Here is a 24,281-nt window from a genome sequence, read left to right on the forward strand (position 1 = left end):
AAGCACTGGCAAAAGCAGCCACAATCGACTTTAATTTCCAGAAGATGAAAAAGAGGCTATGTATGCAAGAGCAATCACTATTAATGGATCCAGATATATGGATCCTACTAGTAAATTCCAGCTCAGCAAAGTAGAATTTGGCTGCAGCTTGATTTTTAGTGCCATAATAAATTTTTTGTCCTCTTTTATAAGGTTGGACCCCTGTGTGAAGGTCTAGAGCATTCAAAGACTTTTAAAGGTCAGGAAATCAACAGTGAATTTGGAAGTGAACAAACAGAGTGCTGTTTGGAGCTGAAACTATGAGATGTTAAAAAAAAATGTAAAAGGAGTTATAGTCAGCAGATTAAGACAGGATACAAACTATGCACTGAACTGCCTCAAGACCAAGATTATAGCTGGGGAAGCTATTACCTGCTACTTGTAGATATGTCTTATCTCTACATCTCCACTGGGCTCTGTTACTGAGAATAATGTAATTACAGCCAAACTGAAGGCACTATAAAAATTAATACATATAAACTTTTATCTGATGGCCATTCAAATTGCAGGGCAAAAACATTAGCTCTAGACTGTTTACATGACCCATACAAATGGACACTTATCTAGGTAATGACAAAATATTACAAGCTAAGTCCTAGCAAGCAGCAGTCCCCCTAACTTCCAGAATAACTCTGTATGCTTGTCTGAATCCAAAGCAATCAGAAATTCCACACAACTGAAATCAAACGAAAATATCTCTGTGAACCTTTAAACGATAATATGTCTAAGTATTACATAGCTCTCATCAATATCTCATTACTTTTCTTAGTTTGTGGTTTAAATTCATCTACAGGCTTTCATACATCTAAATGTGTTTTGACTCTGCTATGAGAGGAATGCTTAGGAACACGAGCTGCAAACACGTGCACCCTTTTTTGTTGAAGATACCATGATCTTGTATGAAGAAGTATCATTTATGATGACTAGACTTCTCTTTTTTAACAGAAAGGTTATTACCAACAAGGTATCTAAAGCACTATTTTACAGAGCAAGATGATACATCCAAAGAATTTAACATAAAACCTTTACAGGGAATTTCAAAATGAATTAAGGATGAAAGATTTTTGTGCTCCATTTTAAGATTTCTGCGTGCTCTTAAAAATCAGAACAAATAAAAACATTTCAATATGACTCAAAGCCCAAACTTCATTTACCCACGTAAAGAAATTTACTGGAAAATTTCCTGATTCATAAATAAATAAATAAAACAAAAACCAACCACCTTTTTTTTCTTTATGATGAGATGATAAAACCTTTTTGTTCAACGCTCAATGTTCATTGAAATCTATTTTTTAACGAGCTGTATGATTTATAGCAGTTAGCTCTTATGTCACAGATGCATTCCTCTAGGGAGTCTGCTTATATTTTTAAATATACAGAAGACATTTTCCCTATTTGTCTGAGCAATTTCAAAACACTTCTGAAAGAAATTATACCTGAAAATTTTCTCTAGTCAATTCCAATAAGCACTGTGTGCTAGCCTCCAGTTATTTGTTCCACTTCAGAGTGGCTAGATAGGAAGGCTTCTAGAAGCCACTTAAAAATGTTCCAATAGTGCAAACAGACTCCATTTTAAGAAACCCTTTTAGCGGAGATAAATTATTTCTGTAGAAAAGAAGAGAAGAGCACAGCAGGGTCCCAAGTGCTAATCAAAGGACATAGTGCTTCAAGAAAACATTCTTTCCAAACAAATTGTTGGAGAACTGTGGTAGTCCAGGATGTGCTGCAATTACTGCAAGAACAACACTCTCTTCTTCGTAAGATTTGGGAATTTCATTTCTTTTTGATCAATATGCTCCAAAGCTATAAAACTCAGACTTTTTTGCAGATGAATTTTTATTTGAGAAATCATTGTGCTGTCGTTTTCTATGCATCATCTGGTGATGTATATCAAATATAACAAATTCCTTTTCCAAAGAGCTTATGGACCAGGGTAAAATCACCCTTGCTCAAGGATCATGCACTACGAAAATCCTATGTGGAAAGCTGCAACAGGATTCCTGAACAGCATTATCTTTGTACTGTCTCTCTGCACAACTGTGAATTTCCTTCAGGGCCTTGACTACACATTCACAGCAGAAATAGTTGTGTTGCCATAAGACAGTATGACCCCACAGGTATTTGTTAGTGTGTGACATTAAGCTGCTAGTGCTAAATCGATGGATCAGGCAACGTGAGTGCTTTCTAGCCACTTCTGTGCAGAATCAACTACTTAATTCAAAGCAGCTCTCAGCAGAATGTGACGTCCACCAGGATGACTTTGCATTGCAGTTGCTGGGGAATATTTATCCAATCCATTCTACTGATGCAGCTGTGGGGGTGATAGTAACAGCTGGCAAGGTAATAAGAAACATCTGGAGAGGCAGCACTAACAGCAGAGCTATTTTTGCAGTGAATGAACTCCATGCACAGAGGACTTGAGGTGACATTACCAAGACACTTTAAAACTAGGACACGAATAAAAATTAAACATTGAAATTCTATTGAAACTCAGTGTGGTGGCTGTACTCATGCTCCTAACTCTCTCTTTTCTTAAAAATCCTCCTCATTATGCTTTTGAAACAAAAGAACAATTAATTTGCAGGACTAGATTTAGTGTCTGTTCCCAGGTTATTATTATATAAAAAGACAAGAAATTTCAGAAGCCAACATAGGGCGTGAACTTACTTTGATGACATCTTCATCAGAGGATTTGCACTCAACTGATTCAGAGATGTCTGTCACAGCACTGTTCTCCTCAATGGAGACCACTTTGATGGGCACTGCCACTGTTTTTCCTGTGAGAATTGCAGTGTTCAGTATTTCTGTATCCTGTATGCAAAACAAAGCACAGCACCGTTACGAGACAGCTAAAGACATTTCCAAAGAGTGAGCACCAGCTCTTCAATTGGACTTATACTCAAGAGAGATGCACTAATTCTCAGCAGCTAATGACCTAATCTCATCTTCTATTAGGCACAACTCAGTAATAAGTAGTAAAAGTCCATTTATATTTTACCTGCTAAACAAGCACTGACACCTGCATTGCACTTTGGTAAATAGTGAGCAAAAGGACTGCAGCTCAGTTCAGTCCGAGCAGGCACACATCACAGACAGCTTCTACTTTTTAATATTTGGGGCTTTTCCCAATATATACCTTCTAAGACATTAGTTCAGGATTATTACAAAACCGGATTTGATTGACAATATGACAGGATGCAAGAGTATCAAAAGCAAAAACATTACTCTCTGAATATAAGCCCATTGCAAAGACAGGGCCTCTCTGTGAACTTTGTATCTGGAACCATTTCAAGATGATTTAATTTCCGTTGATATGGCCAGTGAAGCAATGTAAGGAATCCAGAAGGAGTTAGTGATGCTATTAACTGCAAGGAAAATAACAAGGAAATCTGAAGTTTGAACTTGGGTCATGGCATATAAAAGCCTTTGAATGCACCATCGACTAAGCTAACTCTTCTGATTCCTGAACTGTTTCAGCACCATTGTAGTCCCAAGATTCCCATACAGGAAGATCTTCAAAGCTTTCGCCATCTTTTCTAAATCCAGCTCTATAAAACGAATAAAATATTCAGCAAAATTTTCAGCAACAGTCAAGAGGACTGCAGCTGTTAATGTTAACAGCAGCAAAATGGGGCACTGATACTATTGAAATTGTTTTCAATTCAAGTTTACTGAGCGTGAAATCTCGGTCAGATTTTCTTTTCATCTTGCAACTTGTTATTTCTCAGGTTTTCCTGCTGCTTTCATAAGAAAGCCCATCAAATTAATATATATATATATTAAAATAGGGATTTTGGTTGTTTTAGGAAAGTAAGAACATTATTCCTATGACATTTATTTAAACAGAGCTACACAACACAGTAAATTAGAGCCAGATTTACAAATAACATTATTGGAAAGTCCAAGGCCATTCTTGGAAACTCCTGATTTTCAAAGATGGAGATCCCCCTCAGCCTACTCTTCTGTAGGCAGACTTGTGAAGCAACAAGCACTGAGTAACCCACATAGCTTCACCAAAAAGCAGGTTCAACATATTTTTACTGTGCATTTGGTTATTGCAAGTGCTGTATGTCCTTTAAAATTAATCTTTTGCCTCAGTCCCTTAACGCCTTATTTTTTGTGGCTCAGAGTGTTAAACAGTGTGAACTAAGGACTCCAGGGTGAAGGAGCAGCAAGAGACTTTGTGGAAATGACAGGACATCTTTTCAGGCTATCTCAGCTCTGCTTTGAAATGATTCTACTTGGATCCAGCTTGTCTTTAGCAACTGATATGAATTACTGGTAGAGAAATCTAATTTAAAGGGACAGATTCAGAAGAAGAGCAATACCATAAATAGAAAGGAGTTTCAGATTTAAAGCATACTTTGTGGCTTGGGGATTTATCCATGTTTGCATTTAATGGCAATTTATGAAGTTCAACACACACAAAAAAGAAAATCATATACATACAAAACAAACAGACAACCAAACCCCACACCACTGTCATGAAGAAGAGAAAAAAACAAAATGTGATTATACAGTGAGATAAAACTTCTGTGCTTCGAGCATCAGACTGAATTCATTACCTGAGTTTAACTTTTGACAACCTACCTGGGAGTCACTAGAACTTCCTCCAGCTCAGCTTTGCTCATGCCTGCAGTGCTGAGTAATCAGTGGCCCCAACAAAAAAAATATTAAGAAAAAGAGGGTAGAAGGTAAGTGGGAAGAACAGAAGGCAAGGCCACAAGGCACTCTGATCTGCATGAGGATGCAGTGCTCCTGATTTCCCAGCACTGCATACCACCAGAAAAAGACCAGCTGCGTTACCTTGAGTGATGGTGAGACTGCCAGTAAGATCACACTAAATCATGTTTGCTGCATCACCAACCACAGTCGCTGCTAAGCTCTGAGCCTACACCACAGTGGTTTAAAAAAAATGCAATGTAATAAAGTTAAACCAAGTTGCACCATTTTCTGAGGAACAAGTAATTCCACAAATACAAGATGGAGAAAACTGAACAGGAAAAGCTGCTCTCAGAAAAGCATTTGGGGCTCTAGCGGATCACAAGCTGAACGTAAGTTGGAAATTGCATGCTGCTGTGGTTGAAAAACAAAACCTTCCCATACTAAGCTCTGTAAAGAGCAGTATCACCCGGTAAGACGTGAAGTCCTTCTCAACTCAGCACTAGCAAGGCCTCAGCTAAAGGGATGTGTCTGATTTTGAGCAATATACTTCAGTAAAGGCTTTCTTAATCGAAGAAAGATGATTACTGTCTCCATATATGTAAAAGTCTTCTGAAAATGAGGAGAATAAACTATTTTCTATGTTCATGGACAGGGCCTGAAGTAATGGGCTTAAGCTGCAACAAGGAAGATTTGTTTGACATTAAGGCAGTCTTTATTATACAAACAATGATAGAGAATTTCTGGAATAGATTGTCTGGGACAGAATAAAATACATTATCATAAGAGATTTTTGAAGAACAGGTTATATCTTAGTGAAATAACATCAGTTCTTTGAGTTTAGGTAAAAGAGGAAAGGGAGCAGGTGACCTCTTGTGGTTTCCTTCACCCCTCTATCTTCTGATTCTCCAATTTTCAAAACTGAATGGTAATACAATAACCTATATATCTTGTATCCTAAATAAGCCTATTCTACTTCACCCATCCCAAATAATATGATCCTTCCTCACTGGACAAAAGAAAATTATCTGTATCTTTAAAATGAAAAAGCCTGACAGGCAAATGTGAGTGATATTTCTGCTTTCTGCGCTCCTTAGTGCAGAACTGATGTACCAATTGCTACGTAATAATGTCACTTCTGTTTCTCTCTTTCCAATAGGTCATTATTGGTATATCTGAATTCTAAGTGGGTTTGACATAAAGCCACTATTACAAAGGTTAAAAAACCTTTTGAAATTTCCCGAGACCTCTCTATAGAGAAGACAGGAAATTTGACTACTAGCACATTATCAGCAATTAGAAACCTCAATCTTCTGCCCTTTGTTAATGGTTTCATTAAAGGAATGTGCATTTGAATTAATTTATTTTGATTAATTACTTCAGAGCCGCATCTGCATAAAAATTGTAAAAGGCAGTTTGTCATGATAAAGGCTACTGAAGTTCTACATCTCTTCTCTGCATGACAATCAACTTCAGGAGTTTCAGATTCATGATGTGCAAAAACGAATGGAAATATATTGGACGTGTTACCTAATAGCTTCATAGTTAGGGCCACTACAATCATCAGAGATCCTCAGCATTAGGAAGCAATTGTTCGCCACCTCACTAAAGTTTTGTTTTTTTTTTTTAGTTAATCACTGATAGCAGTCACAACTCATTGTTATTACACAGATTTAGAAATACTGAAGTATAAGTAATTAGCATATTACACAGTATGGTAAAAGCAATTCAAATCTGCCACTTACCTTATTTTTTCTTTAGTGCCCTGTGTTATTCAACTGTGGTATTTAAACAAGCAAGACCAAGGAACTGAGTTTTGATTCTTTTGTCTTTTTGTTTAGAACTAAAATAGAATAACATGTACCCTATAGCATATGGAATAGCCTTATGGCATAACTTCTGCGTTCTCTGTTTTTCCTTTATATTCCTGCAATACAGCCAAGGGCTTTAATGTACCGCAGAACTGACCCACTGTCTGCATCCCCACACAAGCTGTTAGGCAGAAAACTGTAAACAACGTATGGGAGGATCCATGGTCCAAGACTCCTGAAAAGCTGAGCTGAAACTCATAAAAATAAAAGGAGATTAAATAGAACTGTCACTCTGTCTGCTCTGCTATACTGAGCACTCTGAATGTGCACCACAGACAAGAGGACTCTGATTCGGCTCCCAAACTTTGTACTCTGCCACCCCCTGTAACAGTCTTGCTCATCCACTTAAAAGCAGAAATTGCAGCTGAATTTTTATGAATATTCAAGTAACATTAAGTAAACAATTATCTTCACAGCAGGTAACTGCAGGAAATACAATAGCTGGTATAGGTGGTGACTTTTATGCTTTAGTTTAAAATGAAATATACTATCCTAGTCTAATTCAAGTATAAAAACAAGTATAAAAACAACATTACTAAGAAACCTTTAGAGAGACTAAAAACGCATATAAAATGTTAGTGCATTTCAAAACCACAATATTTTGGCCATTTCCACATTCTTCACTTTTTAAAATCCCCCCCCCCCCCCCCCCCCCCAACTAATTTACTGTCTGTGCAGGCAGCAACTGAAGTTCAAATTCAAATTTATTTTGTGTGACAAAAGACAGAAAGCATCTGATAGCAATGTTTGGACTTGCTCCCAATGAAATAAAAAACAGGGAAAGTAGTGTAAAGTAAATTGAAAGACCAGAAAGAGGATGAGTTATAAACAAGTATCAATATCTAGGTTGGAAAAATGTTCCTGTATGTATATGAAAATTTCTACAAAAAAACAAGGGTTGTCATTTCTGAAGTCAAACACATATGATTCTCATTGACATAGTAAGGACATGTGAGCCTTGGACTTCTTTGGAAGCCTTGAACTATCTTCATAGCACAATGACAGAATCCTAAAACCACATGACTGACACTGCAGATAGAGTCAGGTTTCTGGTATGAGAAACTACCTACAAAATACCGATTAAGGTGATTCTTCCCCATTAACAGGGCATCCCTTCAATTAGCACAGCATATCAAGGAAACTGTTGCTATTCACACATATTCAATTAACAAACTAGCATTAAAGAACACTTTTTTTCTTCTTCCTCTAATGGTTAGAGGAAGGCTCCAGTGTTGAAACATAAGGCTCTCATCAAAGGAGATATTCAAAAGTAAACCATGGATTGTGTGCATAAGAATTTACTGTCAAAATTTGTTGATAACTTTTAACTTCAAGCTAGATCTCATAAACAGAACAGAGTAAACGTCTTCAACCAACATAGCATTTTCATTACCCATTAAAAAAACAACTATTGTTCATCTGCCTTCTCCAGATAAATAAAGTAAGAGGGCTGGGTGACTTTCCCACCTCCTGATAGCTAAGCATTTGATCAGTAATGACTCAAGTGCAACAAAGGCACACTTACATTCATTTGTCTGCATTCTTAATAAGGAAAAAAACAGCAACAAAAATTAATCAAGAAGCCCACAAGGTAGAACCGGTAAGCTACATCGGCCTAATTGTTTGGGACTCCCCTGTGCATACCTGTACCAAGCTACCACAGTTACAAACCCCGATATTACATTTGTATAAATCAGGAAAAGAGTTAATGAGTATTTCAAAGGAAAACGGTGAGATCAAAGGCAGGCAGGGAGTCAGACGCTACATTAGAGACTTGTGTTCATTGAGATCAACATCCAGAATTTGAGGCAAATATCACCAATCTATAGGAAGCCTCAGAGCTTTCCTGCTTAGAGCCAGGTGAAATTGTGACTGTAAACTAACTCCGATGTCATGACTCAGAGTACCATAAATCTTTGTTCATACACTGGTCTTGGTTCTATCAGAATTAATTTGGATAAAGTCCACTAGCAGCAATGTTGGTCTAAACATTTACTTCCACAGCCGCACTCATTATACTGCTTCACAGAAAATCTGTACTTTTTTAGAAAGAGAAGATAACATTCATAAAACTCATGTGTTCTAGCCAGAGCTGAGAAGATGCACGTGCTCACATTTGGCCATTTGAAGTTAGGTAACACTACGGTTGACACTTCAGGAATCTGACCATTTATTTCATCACATTTTCAGTCAGGGAACTTCCATCAATGTCAGTGGGAGCACTGTGCAAAGAGCAAGAATATGGAATATGAGCCCTAGTTGCTTGAATTAGTTGAAGAGCAAACCTTATGTTCATCCAACCTCTCAATTGTAAGAAGGCAAGCATTCGGCCATGACTAATTTAGGAACTAATTCAACATTAAATTGTAGCAGAATGAGGAGGCAAAGTGACAGCTGTTTAATTAAACTCCAAATCCAATTAGATGGTGTTATCAAGAGAAATCCATGGGAGCCTGAGGTCATGAGAATGGTCCTGTTTACAGGCTGAAAATTCTGTAAGTGGAATCCCATAGTATGATGTTAATCATAGCTTAGCATTAAGATTTCTCCCTCACACAAACATGGTACCTCATGAGAAACAGACCTACACTGCAGACCTGAAGGAATGACATAGAAAAGCCAACTGTGGTTTAATTTATAAAGAAAGTTTCCTGAAAAAAATGGAAAGGAGGCAATCAGGCACTGTCCACCTTAAAGTCAAGAGTTCATGCCTAACAGAAGAAGGACAGAAGAAGCAAGCCCTTGCATGTTGTTGACAGCACTTGAACTGGTGGAGACAGTGGCTAAGGAGGAGAGCTCCAGGAGCTGCACTGTGCTTCCAACTATTGTTCAACCCATCACCCTTGATGAACAGTGACACCCTGGCCACACAGTTACAAAAGATGATGGAGATGTGGGAGACAGAAAGTAAACTGCATGCGCACCAGTTGCAAACACCGTAAATATTCCACTGATGAGCACAAAGTTATGCACCACAGGTTTCCAGGGCATCCTAGTCGGAGTGCTGCACAGAACAGTACTGCACTGCAGACAAGTGTTATGCTGATTTGTGAGTCTGGTGACACGATGGTTGCAGATTTGAGTTATTAATACTCCTAAGATTACAGCTGATTAACAAACTGATATTGTTAGGCAGCAGATTATGTTTTATCTACATAATCCCATGATTAAAAATAAATTACACATTGAGCTTGCTGCCAACTGGATTCTCTGACACTCTACGTTGACAGACAATTTATATGAGAAGGGAAAGAAGCTAACATTGCCTCTACATTCTCAGCACACACTGCAGAAGAACAGGAAGATTCCTACAGACCAAAGGTTTCTCCATTCCCTGAGGCAAATTCACCCCATGGCAGACAGTAGGGGAAGACAAATTTTGGTGGTGGAATTTAGGTTTGCTCATTTCCTTCACTTGATTCCAATGCCATGAGCCCCCCATATGTATATCCTGTTTTGCTTCTCTCCTCATTTTATAAACATGAAGACTTTTACTTTGCGAGCAATGCTATATTGCAAAAGAAACGGGGTGATGCAGTTAAGCAGTAAAACCAAGGGGGACACCTTCTTACTTAATTGCATCCCTCAGTATTCAAACACGGATGCAGATGGAATCCAGGTTACTCTGTGACTACAGTGAGAAGGAAAATGGAAAATAATGAACAGATTAACAGTAGTGGAAAATCAGGCCATTCAAAATCTGCATAAGAAACAGGTTTATTTAACAAAAGTGGCCACTTCTGCAGTCTGTTGTTGACCAGGACAGCAGAACAAAAGATCCCAGTTTCTTTTGGATGCTAATTCTTTTTGACACTTGACAGCCCTGTGAGGTATCTTCTCTTTACTAAATCTTTGTTAAATGACCAACAATGGACATGGCACAAAAATTAAGGACAATACCTGCCCTGAAGAACAAACAATCCAGAAGTCAAACACAGATAAAACATCACCCATGGAAAGACCCAAAGGTGGATGTTGGCATTGTTCTGTCCTCAGCATGCACGGCATTTGTTTGAAGAGCTTGATCAGTGTGATGTCTCCAGTGAGGGTCTCCAGAAGTTTTGAAGAAGGTAAATGGTAGAAAGTTGGAAACACGGTTGTAAGGAAGGGATTCAGACTCATATTTCTCATCTCAAAGAGGAGTGGCCTTGACCATCGTCAGTACACAGGTAAAGACCCCCAGTGCACAGGTTAGGCAGGGCCCCCTCACCCTTTTCTCTTGGGGATGGCCCACGGCAAGGAAAATGGTGGCAGATTCCTGGGGCCAGAAGGATAGAAAGCAAACACCACTCAGCTGGGATGGGAAGTTCTCAGGCTCAACTCAATCTTCCTTGTAGTTTTTGTGAGCCATGTAATTTATGACAAAGATCTGAGTGTCTTTTCAAAATGGGAACTAAGTGTTCTGCAAATGCAATGCTCTTTTAATCAATGATCTTGTCTCTGTTTATAGTCTCCATATTGAGATAAATCTTAATTATTGCCCACCCCTCACCATTAGCAACAGACCATTCCATTTTCTTCCCTTCTAGTACAATTTTCAAATACCCTGCTAGTGGGACTTTTGAATCCTCATAAACTAAATTCTGCAGGCAGAAAAGGGGAATGTAGAATATATTAACAGATAGGAAAACAGAAAATTTTCTTTGGATTCCTGATGACTAATCCACACTTACTTTGCAGTGAATCTATCCTGTTAGCTTTTAAACTTGCAAAAGGGAACACGCCCAATGATTACTTTGATGTAGCAGATGAACACTCAATTGCTAAATATAATTCTCTCATCTCTCAAAAGTGAGCATCTCCTTTAAAACGTAAGAAGAAAATGGAGCAACTGAACAAAATTAGCTATGCCTTAAATTGCTTTGTTCACTTTACAGTTTGTGACATAATTATACAGATGGAGAACAGTTATAAAGCCATTACTTAGACTTGTGTATCTGTACCTGTATGAAGGCTGTAGTGACTTAGAGTCAGCCCTCTGAAGGTCCTGTCATTTCTTGCACTTGTGAGTAATAGAAAATCAGACTTATTCTAACAAATTTATTTTGGAAGCAAATATTTACTTTACTGTGTTTAAGTTCGTCATATACAGTTTATAATGAGAAGTTAAAACTTGATTTTGGAGCTGTAATATTTTGACACAGGCACCAAGACTAACCAAGAAATCTTATTTCCTCTCCGTTGTGGAATCCAAGCACTTCCATTAATATTCCTAACAGTAAAGTTCCACTGCCTGAATATTGATGTTACTTGTGTTTATTATTTATGTAAAAATAACCCCATTCTGGCTCCATGTGATATCTAGATCTCAATATGCTGATCAATGAGTATAGTAAGAGACTGTTCCTACACAGCTGTCCTAAGATCTGTCTTTACCTAGCATAAAGCAAGGTGGAATGAGAAATCCACGATCCTTTCCCACAGAGTGCATGGGTTCAATTACAGTAATGATAACTGAACCCTTGGAGAACTCACATCCTCGGAGAAGTTTAGAAGCCCCATGTACCCAAATTGTGACAGGCAGAATAGCCTGACCACCAAGCAGGTTGGAGAGGTACTCCCTCCAGCAGCAACAACCAGCATCCCTTCTGCAAGAAAGAGATGTCAGACAGACTCTCCCAAGACTACAGACAAGTGAGCACACTGTCCCAACACTCCTTTCCACCTGTCATAAGAACTGTTATGCTACTTGAATCATGAATAACATGCACAGCTTATATGTGACAATACATTGAACTTGCTTTCAACACTTTTTTTAATGAATCAGGGCACAAGAAATAATTTCAAAACTTCCCTTCCATCCTCAACTACTCTGACAAGATGATCTCATTAGATAATCCTCAGGTGATGGGAAATGCAAAATAATGGCATGAAATAGAATCCACAGAACATTTTCATGCTTGACTGAGTCTTCCTCTACTGTCTCAAAAGCTGTAAATGTGCACAGTTTGTCTTTTTTAAGCATCTATCATAATCAATGTGTATCAACAGTGACTGAGCCCCTGGCTGGGGGACTCGGCTTTGTCGGAGCTCTGACACTGAACTCTGTTAGGTACAACTCACTAAAAAGACAAGTATTTTGCTAAAGCTGTCTCTATTTCCTGTTGACTAGCGTGGGTAAATCAGGATCCAATGACTGGTACATATTCTCAAAGAAAGAAGGTATTTCCTGCTGTGTGGAGGAAGAGTCTGTAAGTGACTTCAAAGGAAACAATTCTGGAACCACTTAAAACACAGAATAAGGACATAAGGACAACTGCAGGAGATAGGAAGCAGAAGCCCACATTTCATCTTCCTGTAACTACTTAAAATGTAGAATAAGAACATGAAGGTGACTGGAGAAGATGGGAAGCAAAAGCCCTCATTTTATCTCTCTCTATTTAGACATAAACGAAACAAAAAGACTGATTTTTAAAAAGATGCATATATGTAACACAGGAAACCACCTGCTCTTCTTCTTTGTGAATTTCATTCCTTACTTGCAGTATTTTGCTAAATTGACTTAGAAATGAAAGCACTTACATAGGAGCCATATTATGTAGAGAGAAAAGAATTGTACTTATGGGTTGAAATGTGGGTGATTACCTGAGATATTCCTACCCCCAGCATCATTACTGGCTATTTTGAGTATAAAAAATTGCAAATAGATGAAAAGCTGTGAAGCGACAGGTTAAAAGAAAATATAAGTATACCTCATGTATAAGCAATTAACTGCCCTAAATTCTCCTGAAAATTCAGGATTTTATATATTTATGCAGTGCATAAACTATATATATTTCATATATAGTAGACATGTGACAACATCTACATTACATACCCAGAAGTATATTTTTTCTTCTAACGAGCACTCTTAGAAGAGTAGCCACACACTTGGAAAATAGAGTGGCGATAAACATATCAAGATTATTACTTCAGTGGCTGTAGCTACTTACAACATTCCCAGGAAAGGATAAATATTTGTTACTGATTCCAAAAGCTTTGGCAATAAAATAGCCTCAGAACCTGCAAAGTGTTCGGTCCTTTTTAATCTCAAAAAATAGCTTTTCATTTACTCAAACATCTAAGGAATAATTGTCTGAAAAAGCCTTCAGCTATGATGAACACCTCTCTTGTTTTTCTCCATTGCTGAATGGTCCTATTAAGTTTATCACAGATGGGAGTGGGAATATTGGTAAAGCCTGAATGGGAGAGAAAGACAATAGCCACCTGGTGATTTTATAATGGAATGGTTCATGGATGCTTAAGCAGCCATGGATGGAGCTATATGATATCTTTTTGCTGAAATCATTTCATGGCTTACAGCTCTCTTTTGTTGCAAAAAGACTAATATGTGAAATTTGTCAATTTAAGGCATTTTCTAGGCTCACGATGTGTCAGTCATTTGCTTTCCTTTTTCATGAGTCTGAGGAAGTTATTTGGAAAAGGACCCCCAGTTAAACTGGGTTTGCTTCATCATTAAGCAGAACCAGCACAGCTCTGGTGATGCCTCCGGTCTGTGTGACTACCATGAGAGCATAGCTGGTAGTAAAAAGGCAATTTTCATTAACAGTTTGAAATTCTTCCCATGTTCATTTCAATTAAACCTGCGGCACTGTTATATAGTTGGCCATACATCTGTAATAATATTGCTGTAATAGTGGCAACCGATAGTTGCGGATTGAAAAAATACAAGCATATTAGCACACATGCATGGGTACACAGACAATTCCATGCAACACACATATGTGAGTAGTCTGTATCCACACATGTACATATCCAACTACACTGGAAAAAAGATTATGATGCATTCTGTGTTAATAGAAGCCATATACTTATTATAGACAGATAGAGGAAGAAATTTTCATTTTATATATATTTCTATCTCACATATTTTCTACTGCAAATTTTTGCAGCCATCATGCTTTAAAACATTACCCCACTGAAATCAGCAGTGATCTTGCCAGTGGATTCAATAAAGCCAAGCTCTATTCTATCAAGTGTTACGGAGTAAACCCTAAAGAGTCCTCCCTAATGTGCTTCCCTGCAGTAGGACCTGCACTTCTACATAGCCCTGCTGACTTCAGCCTGAAGGACTGGTGTCCTATTCCTTGGGCAAAACTGATTTAGTCGTATATAAAGCTAATGTTATGACAGATACAAGGGCTTTTCCACCAATTAGTGATAATCTGGATCAGTGTGATACTTTTGCTGTTGTGAGTTTCTCTCTTAACGTGTTGCAAATGTTCTCTGTGGTCGAAATGAAATTAGCATCATCACTGACATCACTGGCTGGGTGCAGCCTGTGGAGACAGAGTATAACAGTAACACAGAGCCCTGCTGGGCAGCAAGGATGGAAATCTCAGTGTGGTTTCCCAGTGGTGGGAGTCAAGAAGCTTCACGGTGAGGACCTGAGAGTACCTATACCTATATAATACAAATACCTCTGTGTACTTTTTATGTATTTTAGTGTGTAGTGCTGTATTGCTCAGCAATAGCAGGAAAAGTGGTCAAGAAAGTACATTTTGTGTAAAATTAAATTGTTTTCTGTAAATTAAACCACATACTTAAGAAATCCACAGTAACAGACAAAAAACATGGCATTTTCAGGGATGTGCTTCACCACAGCTCCACTTGACAGTTTGCAGCTCTGGGGAAAGATTGAAATGCCTAAGAATAGAGTGCCATTTAGATGCTTGTAGGCATCATGCCTGGCCTCCAGATGCTCTTCCAGGAGGACACAGGTGTCCTGTAGTCTTGCGTCATACCTGGCAGTCCTGGATGGATGGCTGAGACCCTACAGTATATAACAGTATTAGACACCTATGTATAGTCACCTGGCTCACTTCTTTCTTTCTTCTCCTAACTTAGCAAGGTAAGTTTCCAATCTTCCATCTCTGTACTACAGCTCCCCATCTACATGGGGGCTACATCCTTACTCTTTCTGGTTAACAGCAGAAGCAGAAACTCTTTTACAGCACATAAAAATATGGTACCTACTATAATCTGCTCCTGGAATTTCAGCTGAAGCCCCCAGATTCTGCTGATATAAACCCTGTTTTATATAGTGCTGCAAGCCACACTGACAGAGCATAAACAGCTTGGTTTGGATGAGGGATGTAAAATATCATCTAGCCTGACTGCCTCACAGAAGCTGCACGGCACTAATCACAGTATGAGGTGGGATGTACTATACAGCTGGGGTGAAGCAATTTTAAATGCTTTATGGACTTTAAGGATTAAGTCCCCCCTCCCTCATATTTCCTTTTTTTAAGTAACTGGGGTATTGCATGATACATAGATGACTTTTATGACCACTGTGGAGGGTTGTGAACTCGCTTCATCTGTGTAGATTAATATGTCATTGATTATTAATGAGCATGAATACTATATAGTAATAATAAATATTTATTTTAACTAAAACCACATGAAAGCTAACAGTGCTGTCACTGTTAGTACTTTCTCCCTCTAATGCGGATTATTCACCTACAAATTTCTTAAAGTCCTCAGTTTTTGACCATGGAGTGCATATTAACACTTGGCTCAGGTTCCTGGATTTCAGAACTCTATTTAAACCACAGTGGAAGAGAAACAGACAGCTTCTGCTAAAATCTTTCAATTTAGTTTAGCCTATTTTAGAAGCAGCAAGAGAAAATTTCTACTTGTTCTTTCTTTATTTGGGCTATACATCCTTAATTTTTGATAAGCACAATCTGTAACCAAGACACAATAGAGCTTCTTTTGGAACTGCTATGAAAAAGTAGTAACAAAAATGCAGAAAATAATCATTCTTATTATTATTTCCTATCCTTGCCCCTAGATTATTTTCCCTTTTCAAACAGCTTATTGATTTCACTGACTTCATAGCAGGTCCACATAAGCAAAGCACACAGAGGGCAGGAAACAGATTATTGCATTAATGAGAGAAGATATTGTACAGACATCAGAAATTTAGTACAGTTAAAAAGATGGGAGAGAGTGACATACAAGAAAACTAAATTATTGACTAGACACATGACTAACAGATTGGTGTGTCTTACCATTTATAGGAAGTAAAAATGTCATAAATGTAGATAGGGGTGAAGTATAGAAAGTATACATAATCACAGATCCAATTCTTTCCTCCTGATTCAAGCAAAGATGCCCTTTACCTTCAAGGGCTGTTTTGCACGATCATGCTAGCTAGAGATTCAAGGCTGGAGAAGCATCCTTGAAAGACATTGCCATGCCCATTGTGTGAGTCAGTGATGTGAAGGACAAAGGGATCAAATCCCTTTGCTTAAGGCAGTATTTTATGAGTATAACCTGAAGCAAACACAGTGACCATTATCTTTATCTGAGCATCTCAGAGCAACTTACAACACTGAAAGAGGCTTGAAAAAAAGTTTTAGTGCTTGAAAGCTTGTCTGTTTTTTTTCTAACTCTGTCGGATGACCTAATAAGAGACATTATCTACAAACCTTGCTTCACTTACGTTTTTACTCTTCTGGACCAGAACAACATTGCCAGTACCAAGTGGGGGAGACTGGAATTCATGTTTAAGCAGAAAGATTTCACTGTTAAAGGATCTGAAGTACAGAATGATCCTGTAACGTAGGAAGTACTAACTACTGTGTCCCTTCTAAAGATGAGTGAACTGGTGTGTGAGTTCTGCCTAGATATAAAATAAGCAGAAACTAAGTCCAGGCATGTGGCTCCTGGTCCATCAGACAATTCCTATTTTTGCATGTCAGAGTCTCCCCAGTGCTTAATGAGTAACCCATAATTTGAATGAGGTAAGAGCAGCGAGGAGGAATTACCGAGTCTCAAATGACTTATTTATTTCCACACCAAGCTCACTCTTGAAGCTTCCAGGCATTCTTAAAACATATGCCGTGGGATACTTGGTGCCAGCTGGCAGTTCCTCTCTTAGTCACCGCTTTTCAATGCTTGCAATTGACATTTTGTCCCAGATCCAGAATCTAAAACATAGTGTTTTCTGCTGGCTCAATCGAAGCTTCAAGTCATATAAAACTTCTTGATATTGGCACACAGGCACGTCGTACGCTATACAAAATGATTCCAAAGTACATCCAGGTCTTAGACTGATCGGTTTGGTTTCAGCTGCTGACATAATATATGCAGCAGGAGGCCTTCTACCTTCTGTTAGCTCTCCAGAATGAGAATTCAAGATCACTAAGAGGTTATAGCAAACCTTTTGGACTTCATTCAATTATGCAATGTTTTAGAACACAAAAGGAAGAAAATCCACCTTTAAATCACACAAGGTGATTTTGTCCACATGCATTTTCCTCACCTGCATCTAGTGAAATCTGTTTATGCAAATTAAAATAAAAGTGTTATGCCTGGGTAAAATATTTTTACATTAAAGAAAAGAAAAAAAAAAGACAAGCAGATAAACTAGTTCAAAATGGCACACTGAGAGGAAAACTCCATAATGAACCTGAAGGTTTAGTCTTCCAGAAGTAGCTCGGGGGTACAAGAATACAGATAAATGGGCAAATGTCGGATAAGGACAGGAGAGGCTGTGCTGCAGAACCACACTATCTATAAACACAACATTATGTGGTCGATTAACACACTAGTGTGCTTTATAATATTGAGTTTACAGGTTAATGTTTCCCTCTCTCATTTTTCTTAAACTCCCCAGTGAACTTGAACTATTTCTTCTGTACTTACTTCGTTTAATCAAAATACTCATTTCACAACCTCCAAAACATGTACAGATCTTGTCCTATAGGCCTTGGAGAGCGAAGTACAGCGTACTCACTAATCCTGATAGTGACAGTGAGCATTCAATATTCAACTGCTGTAATTAACAAAGCTGTGCTGCTGCTATTTTTTAATGATAGAGGATTTTCAAAACCAAATTGCAGGAATAAATTACATCATTACAGCCATATTATTGTTTTGTGAGGTAACATCCTGCGGAAAGGCAAACAGTTTTGATAAAGTAAAGATTAGATGACTAGGATCTGATTAAAATTAATATCAGCTTTACTTTTGTTTCCATTTGTTTCCTGAAATTCCCTCTCTCACCAGTGTGCTGGCTTGCTGACACTCATGATATGATGCTGGTGCTTTAAATATTAGGCATGACTTGTTTCTGATGGAAAAAAAGATCTTGATAGGTTCACTGTCTGTGCCAATTTACAGCAATGGGGCCACTGCCACGCTGTATGAAGTTTTGGTCTGTTAACTTATAGCCATGTAGTATATGTGCATCAATCTAGAGAGCTTTGGCTTTGGAGAAAGACTTTTGCATACTGCCCCTCTGGCTTAGCAAAGTACTAACAGCAGCCCAAACTTTGGTGCTGTCTTGGAACCCTTTTGTTTCTGAGATTATGCACTGATCAAATCCTCTCACCACTGCTGCTTCCCATGTCTTTTAGCATCTGCTGCACAGAGAGGCAAAGAGAAAAGCCAGAAGAGTGGTGCTAGCTTTCTCACCAGGGCACTACTGACCCCCATCCTAGGTTTTACTGTTTTATCTCCCTCAAGCACAACTACGGACTTCAAAGTATAGATTCCTAATGAATTCTATGACAAACATCCTCAGTGCTGAGGGTCTGGCTGGATAATGAAGTGTAAACTGAAAGCTGGGTAAGGCAAACATGCATCTAATAATAAACCAAAGGTGAAAAGTTGCTCGGTATTTTAATCCTTGGGGTAGCTCATTATAACATTGAGACTTATAAAAGTCCTGGTGATTTTTATTTTTTTCCCCATGCTCACTCATTGCCTTCCATTATAGTAAAGTCTCCTGGTTGTCTCGTTAGTCTCTCTGCCAAGCTAGAGCACCTCAGGACCTCATTAATTAGGGTCCAGTCTAAACAATTCATAATTCTGTTAGGTATTTCACCTGATGGTGAAGAATTAAGTACTCCCCAGAAACATTAAAACTTTCTTTACAGATCAAAACCATAATTAAAAAGTTGCTAATTAATAGATTTTTTTCCTGTTTTTCAGTGTGGGTCAGAGTTAACCTACTTAATGGTTACACTGGCTGAGCACATGCTGTGTTTGCAAACATCCCTGGTCTGCTCTGACAGTCACTGCTCATCCCAGCATCTCGATAAGTGATAGCATGAGAAGGTGGAGACCACTTTATTCTCTAGGCTAAACCACAAATCTTTGTCATCTGAAATAAATTTGGGCAGTGTCTGGACTTGCATTTATCAGTTGAGACAATTGATTGATAGCTAAAGCTAATGAAAGGGCATGAGTTTAGACAAGAAAAAAAAAAGCAAACTAATATATTAACTTTCATAGGAGAAGGCATTATCTGGCAATCAAGAATCCTCCTTCAGCTCTGCCAGCCACTCATAAATGAACTCTGTAACATTCTCCGTTCTTCCTTCTCTCTTCCCATTTCACACAAATCCCCCACAGCAGAAGTGCAGTGCAGTAGGAGAATCAGAATCAGGCACAGCACTTGCCTCCCACTGTGGGCCACGGGTGAACTCTGACGAATCACCTATCTCACACTACAGCCTTACAAGATAGCAACTTCTCTGCCTTTAAATTCCAATTCTGTTTTAGCTGCAAACTTGGGCAGAATGTCAGCCTCGGAAAGCAGTCTCCTGCCACTGCTCAGTAGTGCTTCTCTTCCCACTGTCTCTGCTGGCAGTGAAGGCAGCAGTGGAGGGCACATGTGAGGAAGACAGTCCTTAGCAGACACAGCATCAAAACACACAGTCCTGGACTGTCCTTCTCAAGCACTATCATCTGGGGCCAAAACTCAATTTCTGCTGGCTCATTATTATGTCTCTGTATGGTCTCTGCTCACATGCATGTGGCAGCTGTGAAATTGACTTTGTGGTTATGTTAAACAATCAGAATTTTAATCAGCTGTCATTTCAAATATAAACTGTTACTTAAGATGTCTTCTTCTGACAGACTGGTATCATAAACCTGAGCCAATACTTACAGCAGCCCCCATATCTAGCCCAATATATCACAAGTACAAAACAATCTCCAGGCTTGACAATTCCACAATGCGGTACCATGAACCAATACCAAGAAATCTGCAGCAGAATGAGGACTTAGCTAGGTTCCAATGCTGAGAAGAAGCATAGAAGCATCCAGCACTGTGCCATGCTGTCAGAAGAAAGAGACCATGACCAGAAGGCTTCTAACGTGCACGACGGATTGGCATCGAGAACAGACAGGCTGGGGGATCTCAAATCTTTACTTCCTGCTTCATTAGGATGTAAATGTGGTGTGATGTCTGCTGTCTCAGTGTCCATACTTTGCCCTTCATGGAGCTCAGTTTATCCACCTTTGAACACCTTGAATTTCATCATCTTGACTTGTGGACTGAAAATTTTCTAGAGAGGATTCTGACTTGCCTGTCATCTGCCTGTGCAGCATTTAGGTATTACCATAACAGCAAAAGTCCAGTAATTGAGTTGCTGGCTGTCTCACTGCACATTCTGGCTGATCTGCAAAGTTTTGTTTGGTTCACAGGATTTCTCTCTTGTCAAGGCTGAGTGGCATATATATTAAGCCTTGTATTGACATCTCTCTACTACAGGCAGGGGAATTGGCCAAAAAATACAAAAGTTCTCTATATGGCATAGAGATTTTACAGAACACTTTAAAAATCTGGAAGCTGGCTGGCTCCACCTCTCCCCAGCTTTTTAAAAATTCCCAAGTAATCTATTCAACAGCATTGTCAGATATGAGGGATGCTGAAAGAGGAAATTATATATGCTGTTGCGCTGCATAGAAAATGACATATAACTCGATCCAGTGGAAAAAAGTAATTCCAGCCAGCTGAGATAGCCTTATTGATCTATTCTCATTTCCTGCAAAAGGTAGGTGTGAATGTGAACATAGCAAAGAAAAGGAAAACAGAAGCTAGAATCAAAAGTGCAGTGGTTTTAGAAATGATGACTGGGACTTAAAAAGGACTATTAAATTGAGCCATTTTAAGTTCTTTATGTTGTTTGCATCTTCTGACCAAGTTAGAATCAATGGACAACAGTACAACAGTTCATCTTTTTTTTTTTTTTCTTCCCACTTTTGTTTCCTGATGGGTAGACAACAAAAGAGCCAATTCTTGTCAGATAAGATTAATCAATATGCATAGCAAGTCACAGCTCAACACATTATGTGACAGAGCCAAATTACAAGCAGGTATGCAGGCTCCTGAGTTTATCTGGTATAAATATAGAGCAATGACACAAACTTTAGTGAAATTATATTCACCGTAAACCTAAAAGAAGGAATGCTACCCTCATTTAAACAACTGCAACCTACCACGAGGGAAATGGTAGGCATATAAGTGATCTGGGCTACTGCTTCTGCCCTAGCATCAGAAGATTTTAAGTCTGGTCTCTCACTCGGAACACAGTCCTGTAACTAAACTTTACAAATTTGTACTTCTTGGTATTATTTAGGGCTTCACAGATCATTTAATTTGTTAGTATTACTAATAGTAACAGGATAGCTTTTACATTAAATAAATCTGTTTCATGTTCTTTATTTGATGTGATTCATAATTTAATTATCTGAGACAATACTTGTCAGCTGAAAAGATCAGTATGCAGATTTTCTGTTAGTTTGCTTGCAATAAGCAAACTGGGAAATGGATGTGTTTAGATAGCCTCAGATTTTGCCCTTTGGAAAACTCCTGAACTGTATGACTCCTGGCTGTGCCTGTTGCCTCCTGCATCGTTCAAGACTCAAAGACTAATGGGAGTGGGAATCCTGCACTTCTGTGACCTTGAAATAGATGGAGCTTTATGGTGTGAAATTGCAGACTGCAGAGAGAACTCTATTTATTTAGGTCCATATTTTAAAATGTAATATAGGGACTTAGTTTCCCTTCATTGCAATGAAATACCTTAAAAAATCTTTATCACAGAGAATGGCATACATATAAGTGTATATAAAACAACTGTTGCCTTGCAAGCTAAATTCTCAGTCATCTGTGTTTTAATGGAAAGCAAGTTAACAAGGATACATAAATATGTCAAAAAGCATTTTCGTCTGAGTCACAGCTCTTCATCTTAAATGTCCATTCACTTCTGCAGCAGAACCACCATTACACTGAGTTCTGAATGTAAAGAAAGGCACCTGGAAACCAAACAACTCAGTACATAGCAAAAAGTATGCGTGGAACTGTGTTGCTTAATGATAAGCAGAGGAGACTCTCAGCTCCACATTATTGCTGGGTTTGCCAGGGTATTCTGTGTAAACAATTCTGAACTTGGATTAAAAAAAATTCAACTTGGATTAACCAGCAGCTATTATGGAAAGAAAAGATACAGTTTACATCACTAGAAAGGCAGGGTGTGTAGGAACAACTGATATCTTTTATTAGACCTACTGATGCTGTTAGGAGAAAAGACAAGCTTCTGAGTGTGTGAGGTGTGAAACAGCAGCAACATCACACACGTATGCCTGAGAACCACTCCAACTTGAATTTGCTTGCAAGCAGTTATCAATGGATTATAGAGTTGAATGAATGAAGCCCGAAAGACCTACCAGAAGTTTAGTATTAGAGTAATTTTAAAGAGGAAATATGCATGGATGAGCAAGTTACATGGTGACAAATGCCTTTGGAGTACATTCAGACAAGAACTCTGCTCCTGACATCAGGTTTATACTTCAGCACTTTAAATACCTGGATTTCATGCAAGTCACAGTTAGAGATAAACTAATTCAGAAAGAGTTTATCCATATGATTAAGGACTACCACTGCAATTCCATATACAGGCACCCAGATTGTCTTGCATAAACACTAAACCATTGATTCATCAATCTACCTTCCAGAAGGAGTTATCCTTCAATACCAACGTGCCTTACTGGCATCAAGAAACGAACTTATTTATAAGTCTTTTACCTGGTTCTATCCCAAAGCAAAATTCAATGGTATTAAAATCCGTATTACACACTTAAAGCATGAGAAGAAATCTCTTGCTCGATTTTCTAACACATGGTCTAATCTTTAACACAAATATATAGACTTCATTGAAATTCTTGTGTGCATGAATGCTACAAACGTGAAAAATTTCCTTTTTTTTTTTTTTTAATCTAGTCAAGTGGCAAAATCAATATAGTTGGCTGCATTTGCACATGACAGGGTAGAAATTTGAGGAAAATGGGGGAAGTAAATTAACCAACCTTGTACACCTTAATTGGTAAGTTCTGAGGTTACGTGTGATTAATTGAAGAGGTTTTCAAAAGCTGCTTAGCAGATAATTAATTAAGCTCCTATGAAAGCACTTTTCTAATTGATCCTGCAACAAGTAACATGAAATCAGAAATGCTCGAATAGGACATGACTCAGACAGTAGATTTCTCTACTGGAAGGTTCAATCTTTGCGATAGATTTTTCCTGTCAGCAAACAGTGGTATATATTTTGCTTTAAAAGATCTTTTTATTTTCTTTTTTATCTCCCCTAATTGTTGAATTTTACAAGCCTGAGTTTCTGTAGCTGTAGTATTTTGCAGCTGTTGTCATTTAAGTAAGTGAGGTAAGAGATCTGAAGGAGAGGTTGTGTGCCTGAAATAGCATCTATCTTTCTCCACCTGTATCAGTTGGTCTAATAAATGACATTACCTTTTAACACGTCTTGCCTCTGTTAATTATTGCTACTCAATGATGGAAATACAACAAACAAATTTAATCTCATCCTTTGATGAGAACCTCATGCAGCCTGCATGAAAGGTACAGGGATGGTTACACCAAGTGTCAGACTCAAGATTTTGGTAAAGTACTAC

General features: G+C 38.3%; 1 protein-coding gene across 3 annotated transcripts in view; it reads right to left on the bottom strand.

The window, feature by feature from the left end:
* Nucleotides 1-24,281, bottom strand: part of TMEM132C (transmembrane protein 132C) — a 200,755-nt gene that overhangs the window by 26,682 nt on the left and 149,792 nt on the right. For all 3 annotated transcript variants that reach the window (XM_035564993.2, XM_035564992.2, XM_035564994.2), the window contains one exon: nt 2,707-2,850. In XM_035564993.2, coding sequence (XP_035420886.1) covers nt 2,707-2,850 — 144 coding nt within the window. The remainder of the gene's footprint in view (nt 1-2,706; nt 2,851-24,281) is intronic.

This window comes from Cygnus atratus, chromosome 17 (genome assembly GCF_013377495.2).
Source record: "Cygnus atratus isolate AKBS03 ecotype Queensland, Australia chromosome 17, CAtr_DNAZoo_HiC_assembly, whole genome shotgun sequence".
Lineage (NCBI taxonomy): Eukaryota > Metazoa > Chordata > Aves > Anseriformes > Anatidae > Cygnus > Cygnus atratus.